The sequence below is a fragment of the Hyperolius riggenbachi genome, chromosome 1, assembly GCF_040937935.1.
Source record: "Hyperolius riggenbachi isolate aHypRig1 chromosome 1, aHypRig1.pri, whole genome shotgun sequence".
In the NCBI taxonomy this organism is placed as follows: Eukaryota; Metazoa; Chordata; class Amphibia; order Anura; family Hyperoliidae; genus Hyperolius; species Hyperolius riggenbachi.
Window position 1 is genome coordinate 649,426,795 of NC_090646.1, and position 17,468 is coordinate 649,444,262.

Here is a 17,468-nt window from a genome sequence, read left to right on the forward strand (position 1 = left end):
GTTACAGAGTCTCTTTAAATGCACTGACCCACTGATAGGCCGAACCCCCAAGTACCGCCCTAGCCCAGCCCATGCAAAGCATGCATTGGGAGCATACTGGAAGATCATACAGTAGCTACCTGTCCTCGCTGTAGCTCCTGCACATGCATCTTCCTGGCAGCATCGTACTCGGTGCTAGAGCTCCAGGTTCACTGCACTCACATGACCTGGAGACCTGGTGAACCTGGAGCACTTTGTTGCACGTACAAAGCCGCTGGGGAGACGAGTGGACCAAAGCAAGGACAGGTGGCTGTGATCTTCCAATACACTCCCAATGCGCGCTCTGCATAGGGGGAACCTGCAAACATATCACTCCCAGCATCAAGGCAGCACAATGTAAAGCACACAGAGTGAGCTCATCCTGAGTGTTATAGTTAGGTAAAAGGTAAGAAAACATTTTATGTACCCCTGAGCGGGGTTTTGAACAATATACTTTTTATATATTATTTGATTACTTGTGCTGTGACATATCACACAGCACAATCCTCCTCTCCCTCCAGCTCCTCCTCTATCCCCTGCTATACTGAGTCTTCGATGATGGGCGTGGAGGAAGTGTCAGTACTTCCTCCTCTCTGCCCATCCTTAGCTCCGCCCCTTCACTTGCAGCTTACAGTTCCAGGAAGCTGCGCTGTGTGCGGGCTTGTGATAAACGAGATCAAAATGATAGTGTACCGATTACCACAAGTCCGCACACAGCGCAGCTCCCATGCACACTGTGTACGGTACTCAGATCAGGAACTGTAAGCGGCGAGTGGAGGGGGTGGAGCTAAGTTAATATAGTAACAGCTTACACTCACCCCTCCTGCATCAGGTAATGCATAATGAGGATCAGAAGGTTTTTTCTTCGGGCTTCTGTCCTAAGTTCATCCTGGACAATAGAAATAGCAGAATTAGTCAGTATCACAATATTTTCACTGCACAGTTGCAAAACCTTTTGTCAAACTGAATGTCATATTTTCTTGCCAAATAAAAACGAATGCAAATTGCGGATGGAGTCCGGACCCAGCGGTGGACACAGACAGGTAAAGTATACTGCATCAGGCAGCGTATTTTACATTAGGGGGAACAACGCTGGGGATTTTGATTTTCATCCAATTATAATAATCAAATTAGATGGTCGATCGGCCGCCAAGTCGCTTATCTGTTAGAGCTGAGAGGAAGTTCTAAGTTCAGGTCCGCTTTCAGACGACGCCTATGAATACCTATAGCCGAGCACGGCACAGCTAGAGGGATTCAGATGCGTAATCTTGGATGTTCGGCTCAAGTGGAAACCCACCGAAGGGCTCGTTCACACTAGAGGTGTTTTTCTCATTTTTTAAACGCTGGCGTTTTTTCAAAATCGCCCTGAAAGCGCTTACACCATGATTCTCTATGAGAGAGTTCACACCTGAGGGGTTCGTTTCCGATCCGCTCAGAGCAGCGCTGCATGGACCATTTTCAGAGCGATTTTGCCTCAATGGAAGGCATAGGAAAAACGCAAATGCTCACAAAATTGCTTTGTGCATCGATTGCGTTCGCGTTTTAAAGAATAAATATATTGTATTTATTATTTTCCGGATCAAAGAGTTCACTTCCTGACTGATGAGAAAAGCGCTTTTCAAAAAAAGCAGCACGCAGGTAATCGCCGGGAATCGGAAAGAAAAATGGGATCAAAAAACGCCAAACGTAGATGGCCACGCGTACGGAACGCAATGTGAACAAGGCCTGAAAGAGGAACTGTAGTGAAAATAACATAATGAATAACATTGCTCATTCTTTTTACAACACTCATTTACAATGACTTAATTTTTGCCCATTGTAAAATCTTTCCTCCCCCTGATTTACATTCTGAAATCACAGATGGCATCTTTAGAGCTGGCAGAATTACGCATAGCTAAACAGCCTAGGCTGTGACATCACTAAGAGGGCGGTGCTACATACCAATACACAGCAATATATAGCTAGAGAAAGTGTGTCTGATAATGGATATCCTGCATAACTTTCTGCATTCTACTATATGTCACTACAGGGCCTCTTTACTGCATTCTACTATATGTCACTACAGGGCCTCTTTACAGCAAAACTGAACTGAAAATTAAAAGTCAAAATAACTATACACAGGTCATACTTACCTCCCATGTAGTCTACTCCTCAATCTCTTTCTCCTCTCCTGCATCCTGTTTCTCCACTGAGATCGACAGAATTCTTTGTGCTCCGTTTAAAAATGGCCAGTAGCCCATAACAGCTTCCTGGTCAGCACACTGTTAAACTGTAATATCGCCCACATGAGCCATAGGGAAACATGGACATTACCTTGCACATCAGTTGTCCTTTCAGTTATAACTGACAGCAACTGATATATAACTGACAGCAACTGATATATCTCAATTATGACAAAATCTTGTCAGAATTAGAAGTGATTGTTGTTAGGAGAAAATGGTGAGCTGCTGAGAGGAACTGACGGCAAGGTAAGTATGTAATATTCATTTGCAAGTACATCAGGTGTTTATTTAAAAAAAAAAATACTCTGTGCAGGTTCCCTTTAACACACTGGCTGTTTTTCTCTGGGCTGTAGGAAAATGTTTATTATTTATCCCCCCTTCCCGAATGGCAGAGAATGCGCAGCGCTGATTGTAGCTACAGTTTAATCACAGTGTTTAATGGCCATGAAAGGGATATTGGCTGTAATTATTACCATGCAAATAGATGTTAAAATCTCTGAATGTTAACTAACATAAAAATGTTTAAAAACTAATGACTGAAAAACACTTTCATTAAACCCAAACGCTCCACTTCGTTTACAAATAATTAGAACGCGCTGGAAGAGAGAAAAAAAAAAAAAACAGGCGGGGAAGGCATCCATTTTAAAATGCAATTAAAACTGTTAAGTGGTGCTATAAATGAACAACAATTATTAAGTGGATGGGCTTAATGAAATGTTTCCCTGGCAGAGGAACAGGCTCGTGAAGTGTGGGCATCAGGCACTAAATAATTTTCTGGTCCTGAGCGGGCGGCAGAGCTGGTTTGTCTCAGTGCCATGATGAGCAGAGGGATAAATCAATTATGTTTATTCCATCAACAGCCATTTCCTGTGGCCAGACTTTCAGGGCTGCAGGCTGGTATCTCCTCTGTCTGTGCCCCGCCTCCTTGTACTCTGAACAGAATAATAATGAGGAGGAGGAGCTAACAGTAGCAGCAGCCCAGGCTTAACTCTTGCACAGAACAGAAGGAAATCATATAGAAATCACCCTGTATGTGTTTAAAGAGTTTAGCCTGTCTAATTTCCCCTGATCTGTGTCTAATCACCAGTGTAATTCGATCTCTCAGCCATGTCCGCTCAGGAATCTCAGTAGAAGCAGCTAATTTGTAAACACAAGATGATAACACTATGGGCTTGATTCACAAAGCAGTGCTAACTGTTAGCACGCTTGTGAAAAGCCCCTCTTCACGCCTAAACTGAGTTTAGGCGTGTAAAAATGTGCAACGAAAACGGCGCACCCGATGCGCCTATACGGTCGCATGGAGTGCGACTTTAACGTCGCACCCCATGCGACCTTATAGGCGCATCGGGTGTGCAGTTTTCATTGCACCGCGATGCGACATTTCATTTTGAAAACGGTGCTAACCTAGTTAGCACCCTACTTTACACGCCCAAAGTCTTTAGGCGTGCTAACTAGGTAAGCACCGCTTTGTGAATCAAGCCCTAGGTCTGCTTCCAAGAAAGCAGGAAGTACACTCACTGCATATTTATTGCAGGATTTGTAGCTGTAACAAAGAAATGTTTTTTTCATATAAAGGTTATTATGCTGCTGCTTATCTTTTAGAGCCGAAAGGAAGTTCTGAGTTCAGGTCCGCTTTAGGCTGGTTTCACACTGTTCATTGGCGGCAGCGGTGCACTGGCGAAAAAAGCCTTCGGGGATTACCACGTTAGTACGCTGTAATCCCCGTCTGGCAACCGGCCAAGCAGGAAGTGACACTCACTTCCTGTGGTCGAAGCAATCACATGCACAGAAACTTATTGCTAAAATACGCTTCCGCGCATGCACGATGCATGCACGTTTTAAATCAAGCGCGTCACCTTAGAGGTAAATAACTTTCGGTCTGCCACAGATCAGCGCACGGTATCATAGGTATGCACTCGTGTCGGGGATGCGGCGAAAACGTCACTTACGTCACACCACACCGCGTCGGTATGAAAGGCCCCATAGACAAGCATTGCCCTAGCGGCGGGCTGCGGCACAATGCCGCACCGTATCGATCCAGTGTGAAAGGGCCCTGAAGGTGACCACACACAGTACAATTTTGCTGTTCAATTTTACCACAGTTCAATGAAAACGATCGTTTGTACAGAAAAATCTAAATCCTTTTTGTTTGTTTGAGATTGGAAAAGTTATAAAATCCAGACCAACTTTACCAAGAATTGTAATGTGTGTGATGGATTGTCAAATTGTATTCAACCTGAATAAGTTGTATGTAATTATTCAGTGTACACCAAACTTTATTTATTGTCTGCATAAACAACAAAGAGGATGGAAGTATGAATGAGTGTGTGTCTATGTATATTAAAAAAAGAAGATAGAAATAGTATGGTATGTAATGTGAAAATAACTTCCTCCAGCAGCATAAGCACCTCTGAGTCCCTCTCCGTACTCTCGAGTATCTCCATTCTCCTGCTGACGGTCCCGGTAATCTGGCTCAGCCACGCCAGTCGGGGTCTTCTGCTACGAGTCCCCAGACAAACTTCACCAGGCACTATCTTTGTGATTGGGCCAAAAATGGAGAGCACTATTCTGTATGGGGCACCGCAATTACCAGGGCCGGATTTATCATAAGGCACTGTTGGCACGTGCCTACAGGCGCCTGATGATGGGGAGGAGGCTCACTCCCGTCCGTTCGTACCTTCCTCCTTTCTTCCCTATTCAGAGTCCTGATGAGAGTGTAAATGAGAGGTTAATCACCCACTTCTCATCATTCCACTGACCCGATCTCCCTTCGGTCGGGGGCACCTCTAGCTACTTAAAGTGAACCAGAGACAAAGCGCCCTCGTGTATTTTACCATATATATCAGTGGGAACATTAGAGAAAACACCTACCCTGCTCTCTGTTTCATTCTTCAGTGCTCAGCTTGCTTCTTATCAGCCCTGAAAGCCCTGAAAAATTCCCCGACTGAGCATTCAGTCTGGCTTTGCTATAATGACTCAGCTGTAATGATTCCTGAGCAGAGCCACAAGGGGGCAGGCTTGGGCTTGAAAAGACACCAGAGAAGACAAACTCATCTATAATGATTCCTGAACAAAGACAGACTGAATGCTCAGTCTGGGATTTTATCAGGGCTGATAACAAGCAGGCTGAGCAGTGAAGGACAAAACAGAGAGCAGGGTAGGCGTTTTCTCTAATGTTCCCACTGATATATATGGTAAAATACATGAGGGTGCTTCGTCTCTGGTTACCTTTAATACTGAGAGTACCTCTGGCTACCCAATACTAAGGGGCACCAGCAGCTACCTCTGACAGGAAAGGGAAGTAAGGGAGAAGTGACATCTGGGCCAGCCAGCACACTTGCGGTGCGGTTCGGTGGGGGTTTGTAGGTTCATGGAGGGCGGAGTCTAAGGTGCCAGGACATCAGTGCCTATAGGCTTCTGTGAAGTAAATCCAGGCCTGGCGGCAGTGTCAGACTTGGAGGTGGAAAAGCTGAGGAGATCCCCCTGCTGGCCAACCAGCAGTAACCCTGTGATATCACTCCCAATAGAAACCTGCAGCAAGTCTTCACTGTGAGCAGCAACACCTGATCACTGCTGCTTGGCCAGCAAGTGGATTTCCTCAGCTTTCCCACCTCCCAGTCTGACACTGTCTGGCGATTACCATATTTATCACAGTTCTGGTCAGGCAACAATTTGTGGTTAATTGAATATGTTTATGCAGTTATGCTTTAAAAGGTATATGACTTGCATTGTGTGAGCACATAGGATGCTCCTTGCTGTCATAGACTACTGCAGATTAATTTCTAAGTCAAACAATTGGATGAAACAAAACTTGCAAAGGGGGATTATGGAGGCTCAGACCATCTGAGAACTTGATACAAGTTACTTTCTTGTAGCCAGGTGACAATGTAACATGAACACAATTCAAACAGCCCCACACAAAGCTGTAACATTGTACAGTAACAGGAGAAACCTGCATAAAGATGGCTACTTTGCTGCCCTCTGGTGGTGCAGCTGCTACTCACTACCACTGCTTTTTACAATCTTTATTTTTCATAATTATTATTATTAATTTATAAAGTGCCAACATATTCCGTAAGAAACAAACATGGGGTAGATGATAATGCAGACAATGGTATACACCAATATACAAAACACAGAATCGATTAAAAAAAAATACAGAATTGGTTGTAACAGTGGCAACTGTAACATGAAGAATAAAATGTATAACTAATTCTAAGACATAAAAGGGTAATAGAGCCCTGTCCTTGCCAGCTTACATATTATGTATTATTAATATTCACTATTTATATAGCACTGACATTTTCTGCAGCACTGTAGAGCACATAGTCTTGTCATTGTGCTCAGAGGAGCTCACAATCTAATCCTACCATAGTCACAGTCTAATGTCCTACCATATTATTATTATGTATTTATATAGCACCGACATCTTCTGCAGCACTGTAGAGCACATAGTCATGTCACTGTGCTCAGAGGAGCTCACACTATAATCCCTACTGTAGGCATCTGTCCATCGTAGTCTAGGGCCAATTTAGGGGGAATCCAATTGAGGATGAGGGAGGAAAGCAGAGTGCCCAGAGGAAACCCACACAGACACGGGGAGAACATACAAACTTCATGCAGATAGTACCCCGGCTGTGATTCGAATACAAGACCCAGCGCTGCAAGGCTAGAGTGCTAACCACTATGCTACCGTAATATCGCTGCTCACAGATTTGTCCAGTCTGCTCAGTTCTTTGCAATTCACAATATCTGTACTGAGAAATCAGAATTTAAAGGGGTTTTGTGGGCTATAAAAAAAAAGTGTCACTTACTTGGGGCTTCTACTGGCCCCCTGCAGCTATTAAAGGGAACCTGAAGTGAGGAAAATTACAGTATTTAAAATAATCACATGACATAGCTGCAAATGAATATTACATACTAACCTCACCGTCAGTTCCTCTCAGAGGCTCACCATTTTTTTCTTACAGTGATCACTTTCAGTTCTGACAATATTTTGTAAGAACTGAAATATACCAGTTGCTGCTTTTTACAATTTTTCTCCACAGTGCCCCTTTAAGTGTAAAAGGACCCTTAGGCCCAGTTTACACTTAAAAGGGCACTATGGCGAACATTTTTAAAATGTAAAAATGTGCAAACATATACAAATAAGAAGTACTTTTTTTCCAGAGTAAAATTAGCCATAAATTACTTTTCTCCTATGTTGCTGTCACTTACAGTAGGTAGTAGAAATGTGACTGAAGTGACAGGTTTTGGACTAGTCCATCTCTTCATAGGGGATTCTCAGGGATTTATTTATTTTCAAAAGCACTTAGTGAATGGCAGTAGCTCTGTCCAACTGCCAAAAAACTGTGGAAGCTGGCCAGCATCATTGTTTAAATCCTTTTTCGGGAATATCTTTTTAAAGAATAAAAGCCTTGCTGAGAATCCCCTATGAAGAGATGAGAGATGGACTAGTCCAAAACATGTCGCTTCTGTCAGATTTCTACTACCTACTGTAAGGGCCCGTTTCCACTATCGCGAATCCGCATGCGTTGCCCGCATGCGGATTCGCACAGTCAGTACAAGTGGATGGGACTGTTTCCACTTGTGCGTTTCCCCGCACGTTTTTCTGTGCAGAAAAAATCTGCAGGGTAGGGCCCTTTAGAATTCGCCTGCGTGTGGAATGCAGGCGAATCGCACGCAATGTATTTAATAGGGAAATCGCATGCGTTTTCCCCATGCGTTTTTTGCCGCGATTTCGCATAGGTATTAATGTTAATTTACACAGGCAGTGACATGGTTAAATTCGCATACAGCCTTACCTATGCGAAATCGCATGCGAAATCGCGGCAAAAAACGCATGCGGAATCGCACCCGCATGCGATTTGCCTGCGGTGATTCGCCGGCGATTCCGCAACGCTATAGTGGAAACGGGCCCTAAGTGACAGCAACATAGGAGAAAAGTAATTTATGGCTCATTTTACTCTGGAAAAACCATACTTCTTATTTGTCTATGTTGGCACATATTTAAAATTTTACAAATTTTCACCATAGTGCCCTTTAATCAGTTGCTCTCAATTATAACTGAAAGGACAACTGATACGTGTTTTAGGGCGGGTTTCCACTTGTAAACGATCCAAATGCGGCTACGTAGCCGCATCGCATCACTTCCGCATCTCCCGATGCGGAAGTCAATGGTAGAGATGGGACACGGCTGCGGGCGGATGCGGCTGTGCGATAATCTGCAGCATGCTGCAGATTTTCGGATCGCACCGCTCCGCACAACATGCACGCAGTGGAAACTGTTTCACTGGCGTGCATGTGTATCAGGACACCTGCAGTGTGATGCGGCTATGTAGCCGCATCGCACCGCTCCTAGTGGAAACGGGCCCTTGAAGGGACACTGTAGGGGGGTCGGGGGAAAATGAGTTGAACTTACCCGGGGCTTCTAATGGCCCCCCGCAGACATCCTGTGTTGGCGCAGTCACTCCCCAATGCTCTGGCCCCGCCTCCGGTTCACTTCTGGAATTTCAGACTTTAAAGTCTGAAAACCACTGCGCCTGCGTTGCCGTGTCCTCGCTTCCCCTGATGTCACCAGGAGCGCACGGTGCAGGCACAGACCATACTGGGCCTGTGCAGTACGCTCCTGGTGACATCAGCGGGAGCGAGGACACGGCAACGCAGACGTAGTGGTTTTCAGACTTTAAAGTCTGAAATGCCAGAAGTGAACCGGAGGCGGGGCCGGAGCATCGTTGAGTGGCTGCGCCAACACAGGATCTCTGCGGGGGACCATTAGAAGCCCCGGGTAAGTTCAACTCATTTTCCCCCGACCCACCTACAGTATTCCTTTAACTGAAAGATTTTTCAGAATGCACTGCTCCGGAGAAGGAAAAAAAAACGCGTACCAACTGATTAAATTGAAAATGAGGCCATAGGGTCACAAAGGGTTGGCAATTGAAAGGATGTAAACATTGGGGGGGGGGGGGGGGGGGGGGGCCTCAAAGTTCAGCTGGGGTCCCCATGATTTATAACTATGCCCCTAAAGTCCACCATTATTGTACTCACCGAAGCAGGTATAAATTAAAGGCACTCCCCTACTTACAAGCAAGTTACGTTCCAGGAGATTATTTTTAAGTTGAATTTGTTTGTAAGTTGAGTCATGTGTTGAACACACTGAAACATGAATAAATGATTTACTTTCGCACAACTCTGGATTTGAACAAATAGTATAAACTATGCTATTTAGTTGTTTTCAAAGTGCTTTTCATATGTCTTGTACTACATACAACAGTTAATACAATACTGTAGCAGGCAACAACAAAACTATGTCATAACTATAACTGTCATAAAAAGAAACAGTAATATATATTTTGTACCAGAGCCAGGGCATCCGCAACACAAACCTAAGCAGTTGCCTAGGGCCTGGAGAGAGACTATGGGCCTGGTGAATGCCGGCCCCCACCGAATCTTACTAAAAAAGCCAGGTGACCATCAGCCCGTGGGCAAAAACTGTTATCCTACCTGGGGCCACATTCCATCTTAGGCCCAGTGCCCCCCAAAAACCACTAGCAGATCCGCAAAACCCTAGAGGTTTTTGAAGCAGATTTTCAGAGCGATTCTACGCATGTTTAGAGAAGTTTTTTAAACATGCCTAGCGTTTTCTGGAGCGTTTTTGTGTAGCAGATTACATATATTGTTACAGTAAAGCTATTACTGAACAGCTTCTGTAACAAAAACGCCTGGAGAACCGCTCTGATGTAGCGTTTTCCAGAGTGGTTTTCCACTTTCCTATACTTTACATTGAGGCAGAAACGCATCTGCAAACCGCAAAAGTGCTGCAGGAGCCACATTTGCGGTTTACTAAAAACCTCAAACCGCTGGTGTGCACCATCCCATTGAGGTACATTAGCCAAGCGTTTTCACTGGCGGCCGCGGTATGAAAACGCTACCAAAAACGCTTGGTGTGCACAGGCCTTATTCCTTGTCTGCTTTGTACACAGAGACAACTTTGTATGTATGAAACATTGTAACTCGGGGCTGAGAGTATGAATTGTTTAACCATCCAGTCTAAGCGGACCTGAACTCAGAACTTCCTTTCTGCATTAAAAGATAAGCAACAGCATAACAACCTTTAAAAAAATATTACTTACAGCTGATATTAATCCTGCAATAAATCTGCAGTGTGTCTACTTCCTGCTTTCATGGAAGCAGACGTAGGGTTAACATTCTGTGTTTACCTATTACGTCTCTGCCGTGTTAGTCAGCTGACAGTGCAAAGTGATCAAATTACAGCTTGTGATTAGTCACAGATGAGGCGGAATTAGGCTAAACTCTCTAAATACATACAGGGTGAATTTTTCTATGTTTCCTTCGGTCCACTATAAAGCATATTATGTAGATGACAGGTGGTGTTGAAGACACTCATTCCTGTTTGACGACGATTGTTTCAGTGTGACATAGGTAATCTTGTCACTAACATGACACCTGCCAGAATGATGCTCAGAACACTATGGTGACTAGACCAGTGTAACCTGAGTTACTTCAATGGTCACGTAACTCTGGTATACGGTACATTACATCGACTGAACCGAAGCAACTGAATGACCTATATCGGCATACATGCTAAAAAGTAAATGTTGTGGACATGCGTTCAAACTGAGGAAGCCACTGAAACTAGTAGTGAGATGTCTTTCGGATTCATTTTTCTCACCCTGGTGTAGAAATACCCTCGGGGAAGCCTTGACATTTCTTAAAGAGGAACTTTAGTGAAAATAATGCAGTGAATAAAACGGCTTACTTTAAATGATTTAGGGTACGGTTCCACTAGTGCAGTGTGGAATCGCCGTGGATTCCCCGCAGACGAATTCGCATGCAGGAGCGAAATCGCATGCGGTTGTATGCGAATTTTACAGCGAATTCGCATACGATTTCGCATGGATGATGCTGTGTGCGAATTTAACCATGTCTGTGCCTGTGTGCTTTTTCATTGATTTCATGCGAAATCGTATGCGAATTCGCATGAAAATTCACATACAAAACCGCCATGCGAATTCCCTATTAAATACATTGTATGCGAATCGCATGCGGTATGTGCGGTGTCCGAATTCGGATGGCTCTGCTGTGCAGATTTTTCCTGCATAAAAAAACGCTCCGTTTTCCTGACAAGTGGACACAGGCTCGTTTACTTTTATTGGTTATGCGAATTTGCATGCCGGGAACGCATGCGAATTCGCGTTAGTGGAAACGCACCCTCAGTCAGCGTTTGCACATTGTAAAAACTTTCCCCTCCCTGATTTACATTCTGACATTTATCACAGGAGGCCACATCTTGCTGATTTTTAAATATTGATAACAAAGAGACGATGTGTTAGCACAGGGGTTGAGCTGAAATACAAAGAGGGCCAAAACTGAGCTGTGGGACCAAGTTGCGGGCCAACCTCAATGTCTACTGGCCACCTCTCTCCCTTATAAAGTTTGTTGGTGTCTAATAGCCACCCTCCAACCCCTATAGGGTTACCTGATATCTAGTGGTCCTCCTCCCTCCCTTACATAGTTCCCTGGTGTCTAGTGGTCCTCCTCCCTCCCCTATACAGTACCCCGGTGTCTAGAGGCCCCCTCCTGTCCCTATACAGTTCCCCGGTGTCTAGTGGCCCCCTCCTTCCCTATACAGTTCCCTGGTGTCTAGTGGCCCCCTCCTTCCCCTATACAGTTACCCAGTGTCTACTGACCCACTTCCCTCTCCTATACAGTTCCCTGCTATCTAGTGCTGTCCCCCTCCCCATATCATGGTCTAGAGTGGGCCAAACATAATGCAAAGTGCATGCAACAGAACAGCGCTAGCCTACAACCTAGCAACACGTCTGTAACGCCTCGGACCTGCAGTGTTGCCCGAGGGATCAAATACCAATCCGTGTTGGTTGACATGCCTCATGCATGTTTACGAGGCTTAAAGTTAACCCAAAGTGAAAATAAGTTAATGTGATAAACAATAGTATTTATTCTCCTACTCCTAAAAATGACTTTTTTTTAGATATCCCATGGTTTTATTTTATAGTTAAACATTTACAAAGTAGATTTAATGTTTTATTGTCTCTGTTCAATGGCAGTCTATTAAGTATCCCAGAGTGAAAATACATCAACTATTGGCCTTTTTCTATCTCTCCCTTTCCCTCACAAGTTGTTTTTTGCCAGGAAAACTTTTATGGCTGTAATTTGCTTATCAGTGATGTTTACTATATTCCCGACAAGCTACTGACAAGACAGAGGCTGTCACCTCCATGCCTGAAAATTAACTATTTCAAGCAGCAAAAGAAAACAAGAAAAACAGCCTGGTTATTAATGTTTAGTACTGTACATACACATGTTTATCTCATCATGTCACCTCACTAACCACATAGGGGGACACGGGAACAGTTGTTGGCTCTGCCTGTGCCCCCCTATGTGGCCAGTGTAATGGTTAGCTGTTCATGCCCCTCCCCCCCCCCCCCCCCCTACATAGCCAGTGTAATGATTATTTGTTCCTGTGTCCCCCTAAGGTCAATTTGCACTTTATAGTTGACTGCACATTCAAATGGAAAGATTTTGTGTCTTGGGATTTTCTACATTTAATCATGTTACATTTGTCACTGTAATTACTATGTCTACCACTTCTGTATTATGCACCAATTTCTATATTTTGTGTATTCCGTTCTCTGTATGCGGTATGCATGTCTGTTTCTTACTCTGGTACTTATCCATTAGCCGGGCGCATCCGGCAGGTGGCGACAAAACTCCACCAGAGTTACGTCTTTCCCTACTATCCATGGCGGCCTGGAGGGGGAATAGTAATTAGCGCCACCTGCCAGATGCGCCCGGCTAACGGATAAGTACCCTTACTCCTTACATTACAACGGAATATGTTGGTGTGCAATCTATAATGTAATAATAGTTAAAAATAAAACCTAATATAAAAGGCCTTTTTTCCATCACAAGAATGGAAGCCAGCTTGAAAATTCCTAGTACTGCACTGCACTCGGGACTGCAACTGCGCATGCGCAAGGCACTCCGGAAGTTCCCTGGACGCATGGGCTGTTTCCATGGCAACTTGGAAATACAGTCACCACAGTAACCAGGATGCGCTGCAGAGCGCTCTTTGGCCGCAGCGTTGAAAGGGCATGTGAGCCGGTGCTCAGGCCGCCACTTACCGCCTCTCTGCTCTGGGAAGCGCTCTTTATTGCTTGATAGGATAACTCCATGCCGGGCAGCCGCTCTCCGGTGTCTGCGGTGACTCCCCGCGCCACACACAGAGCTGCAGCGCCGGCCAATAGCTGCACAGCACTGACGTGACGTCACCAGCAGACTGGCCTATTGCATAGCGGTGAACTGTGCAGCCTGAGCTGATCATTTCACAGACTTCGCTCGCGACATCTAGTGGCCAATATATATAATGCAATCCAAGCCGACCAAGTCAAGAACATTACTTACTCTCCCCCACACAAATAAAAATATTCAAAAACCATTCCTCATATTCACATAAGTTTGATGTGATTGTTTTCTTAGCTAAATATTTCATATTTACTTCATAGGCATTGAACAGGTACCCTGTGAATAAAATGAGAAAAATGAGAAACGTTGACTCAATCACGTCCAAGATTACACCCCTCTTAACTTTCTGAAATTAAAGAGGACCTGTAGTAAAAAGGAAAAAAAAAAAAGATACTTACCTCAGTAGGGGAAGGATTCTGGACGGTCTAGACTCTGGGCATCATCAATCTTTTCTATATTGTAGATTCAGGGGCGTAGCAATAGGGGGTGCAGAGGTAGCGACCGCATAGGGGCCCTTGGGCCAGAGGGACCCTGAAGGGCTCTCCCTCAACTACAGTATTAGCTCTCTATTGGTCCTGTGCTCATAATAATCACTTCTATAGATACTTTGAATAGTGGTAATCATTAACAAACTGTTTCCTATCCCCTTCTTGCACCTCTGACACTGTAGTCGCCATTGGCAGGTTTTGGTGCACCGTATCAATTGCTATGTATAGAGTGCTTGGGGGGCCCCATTGTAAAACTTGCATCGGGGCCCACAGCTCCTTAGCTACGCCACTGTGTAGATTGTTGTTATTGGAAAAATAAGACTTCCACTGGAAATCAGCCCTAACGCATCTTTTGGAGCAAAAATTAATATAATAATTATACCCAATCTTATTTTTTTGGGAGAGAACTGACTGTACATGATTTTACCTTTGTTACTTTTTACCTGTTCTTAACCAAACACTAACTAATGCCTGGAACACACCGTGCAATTTCCCATCCCAAATTAATGGGTCGAAACAATTATTTCCGACAAATCTGATCTGATCTCTGATCAATTTTCTGATTGATTTTTCAATCACTTCTATACAAAATCGATAAGAAATCAAATCGGGCCAGTCGGAAATAATCAATTTGACCTGTCTATGGTTTGTACACTCTGACCTGTCTGCAATTAGGCTCTATTTGTTTTATTAAAAAAAAAATCTATTAAAAACAAGCACAACAGGAACAAGAGGTATCTGCTTAAAACACAGCTGTACACCATATTTCCCCCTCATTTTTTATAAGTGTTTAGGAGCCTAAAGGTGGCCATATATTTAGTGACTTTGCAGCCCATTCGACCACATGATTCAAAAATCAAAAATTGGTGCCGCAACAAATATGCAGGATCATCAACAATTCAACCGATTCCAGGCCCAAATCGCTCTAATGCTTTTATTGGGCAAGCTGGAAAACCTTAGGCCAACGTGCAACGTGGTCAATCGGATGTGCAGCGGTAAAGGTGATATTGGCCTTCCATACTCAAGGCAGCCGGACAGGTGAGAAATTTTAATGCACCTGCACGGGGAGGAAGGGGGGGCACATTAACATTTGTGGGGACAATTTTGGTCCCTTTGCAACTTCAGCGAAACTAGTAGGACGGCGCGGATAGCGCTGCTGCAGCCAGCCCTGAGACCTCTTATTTATTTCATTAGGTGAGCCCTGTGCTGTTACTCTGCTCTTCCTGCTGCTATCGTTTTTTCACCTCTTTATAGCTATTTATTCATTGTGTGCACTTTATGCCACTGTTCTCTTTTCTATGCTGCTATTTACCTTTATGGTTCTACCTCAACTTAATCTATTTTTTAACACGTACTACCTCATATATATTTTCACTACCTCATGAATATATACTCTCACTATATGGCTATATGTATTTCATAGTTGTATGTCAGTTTGTTGTTGAGCACTGGCACTTTATTTATTTATTTATTAGCAGCAGCTTTTTGAAGGTGTATGTAACCTAAATATGTGTATGTATGACTCTCTAGTGATTATCTCTGCGGCACAGTTGCACTTTACTATATATTGATTACTACTTATTTAAACAACCACTTAAGGACCAGGGGATTTTCTTCTGATCGGTGCTGCGTGGGCTCTTCATCCCGCAGCACCGATCAGGAAATAGCCAGGGCGATCAGACTTACCCCCTTTTTTCCCCACTAGGGGGATGTCCTGCTGGGGGGGTCTGATCGCCACCGGCTTGCTGCGCTTTGCGGGGGGGGGGGGCTCTTCAAAGCTCCCCTCCGCAGCGTTTTCGGCGCTCCGTCCCTCTCCCTCCTTCTCCCTCTTCCTGTGAGCTGCGCAGGTCGGATATCCGTCCTGCACATTGAAGGATAGGCTTAAGCCTATCATATGCTGGCGATCCCCGGCCACTCAGAGGCCGGGGATAGGAAGGAAGATAGATACAATTGTTTATTTCATTGGTTTATTTTCACTTCGGGTGTCCTTTGAGCTGTAGCTGTGCTTCTACTGACGTCAATCGCTGTGGGGATCTCCGCCTCTCCCCGCCCATCTCTGTGAAGAAAGACTGAGAGGGTCAGGGAGAGGTGGAGATCCCCACAGCGATTGACATCAGTAGAGACATCCGCCTGGGGTCCTTCTTCCTTTTGCCAGCCTGATGTTGCGCTCTCATCCGGATAAGTATATTGTACATGTGTCCTCCGTGGTTCCTGTCCAGTATGCAGTATCATAGTCACTTTTGTTAAGTGTGTTTCAGCTTCACTGGTATTGTGTATTCACTGAAGATTGTTTGATCATATTGCATCGTTTTGTATTATTGCATCATATTGATAGCATTTAGCACTGTATTGGGAGTTACTGTCATCAGGACAGCATTGCACTTTATTACTAGTATACTGGTTAACAATTGAACCCGGGTTCATACCCAGCGGGTGGCTCTTATGTGAGCACCCCTGAGGTTGATCTATGACTATTATATACATATGGATTCAATGAGCGCTGCTATTTCATGGTGATTAATTACACAGGTGGCATATATGTTTTAATTGTTTTTATGTGTATAGTGATGTTATTGTACTAATAAATTACATATATCTTTTCATTACTGTACATGTGTGGTGCTGTTTCTAAAGGGCCTTGTTCCTCCGCCCCCCATATATCTAGTTTTTGGTCCTAGCACACACATTAATAGTGTTGCAGAGAGATTCCTTTCTTGACATCAGTAGAGGCAGAGCTACAGCAGAAAGCTCTACCTCTTTCAGGAAGCGCTGGCCAGATTGTTCCCTGGGGATTTGGGGGGATCTAAAGCCTTCTTTTTGGCTCTGAGATGCGGCGGTTTACCTTTACTGAGAGTACTGAATCGAACTACGAGGTAAAAATAGTAATTTTTGTTCGCTTCACTCTCTCTTTAAGGGCCCTTTCCCGCCAGTCGCATTTTGATCTGCTTTTCGGAACGCATGCTATTTGCCGATTGGAAGGGCACCACAAGTAACATGATAGCCGTGTTGCTTCTTGGAGTTTTGGCCAAACACAAACATTTTTACTGGTCACAATTACTCCCCCCCCCCCCCCCCCCCCTATCAGAAATCACGGCCAGAATTGTGCAATGTAAACACTGAACATGTGCAGTTATTTCCTACGCCTCCCCCTAATGCCAAATGTGCCCCCCCCCCCCCGGTGCCCGCTGCACTATGGGCGCGTGACATCACACACGCACCCACGTGGACGCCAGCAACCACATGGAGCGCATGTATGGACGGAGCCCGGAGCCAGCAGTGGACACCGACAGGTATAGTATAGTGCACCGGCGCACATTTGACATTACGGGGAACAGGGGTTTCGTTGCTCGTCCCAACATTGCTCGTCATTACTGCCGCGCACACAATCAACCACAACGGCCCGACATCTTGCAGCATGTGTGATCGGTACATGCAACCAATTTCGCCCCAAAAT

At 44.6% G+C, this 17,468-nt stretch overlaps 2 protein-coding genes across 4 annotated transcripts in view; one reads left to right on the plus strand and one right to left on the minus strand.

Moving 5' to 3' along the window:
• ST8SIA5 (ST8 alpha-N-acetyl-neuraminide alpha-2,8-sialyltransferase 5) overlaps positions 1 to 17,468 on the plus strand; it is a 989,793-nt gene that overhangs the window by 641,382 nt on the left and 330,943 nt on the right. The gene's annotated exons all lie outside the window — the stretch shown is intronic.
• The window catches only part of KATNAL2 (katanin catalytic subunit A1 like 2), a 67,664-nt gene that overhangs the window by 42,778 nt on the left and 7,418 nt on the right, over positions 1 to 17,468 (minus strand). Inside the window, exons 1-2 of one of the 3 annotated variants that reach the window (XM_068271893.1) lie at positions 13,406 to 13,533; positions 837 to 907 (exon numbers count right to left, since the gene is read on the minus strand). In XM_068271893.1, the coding sequence (XP_068127994.1) occupies positions 837 to 907; positions 13,406 to 13,456 (122 nt within the window). In that variant the 5' untranslated portion in view covers positions 13,457 to 13,533. Of the gene's footprint in view, positions 1 to 836; positions 908 to 13,162; positions 13,241 to 13,405; positions 13,534 to 17,468 lie in introns of those variants that run through there. The other 2 variants (XM_068271896.1, XM_068271901.1) reach the window with 2 other exon arrangements.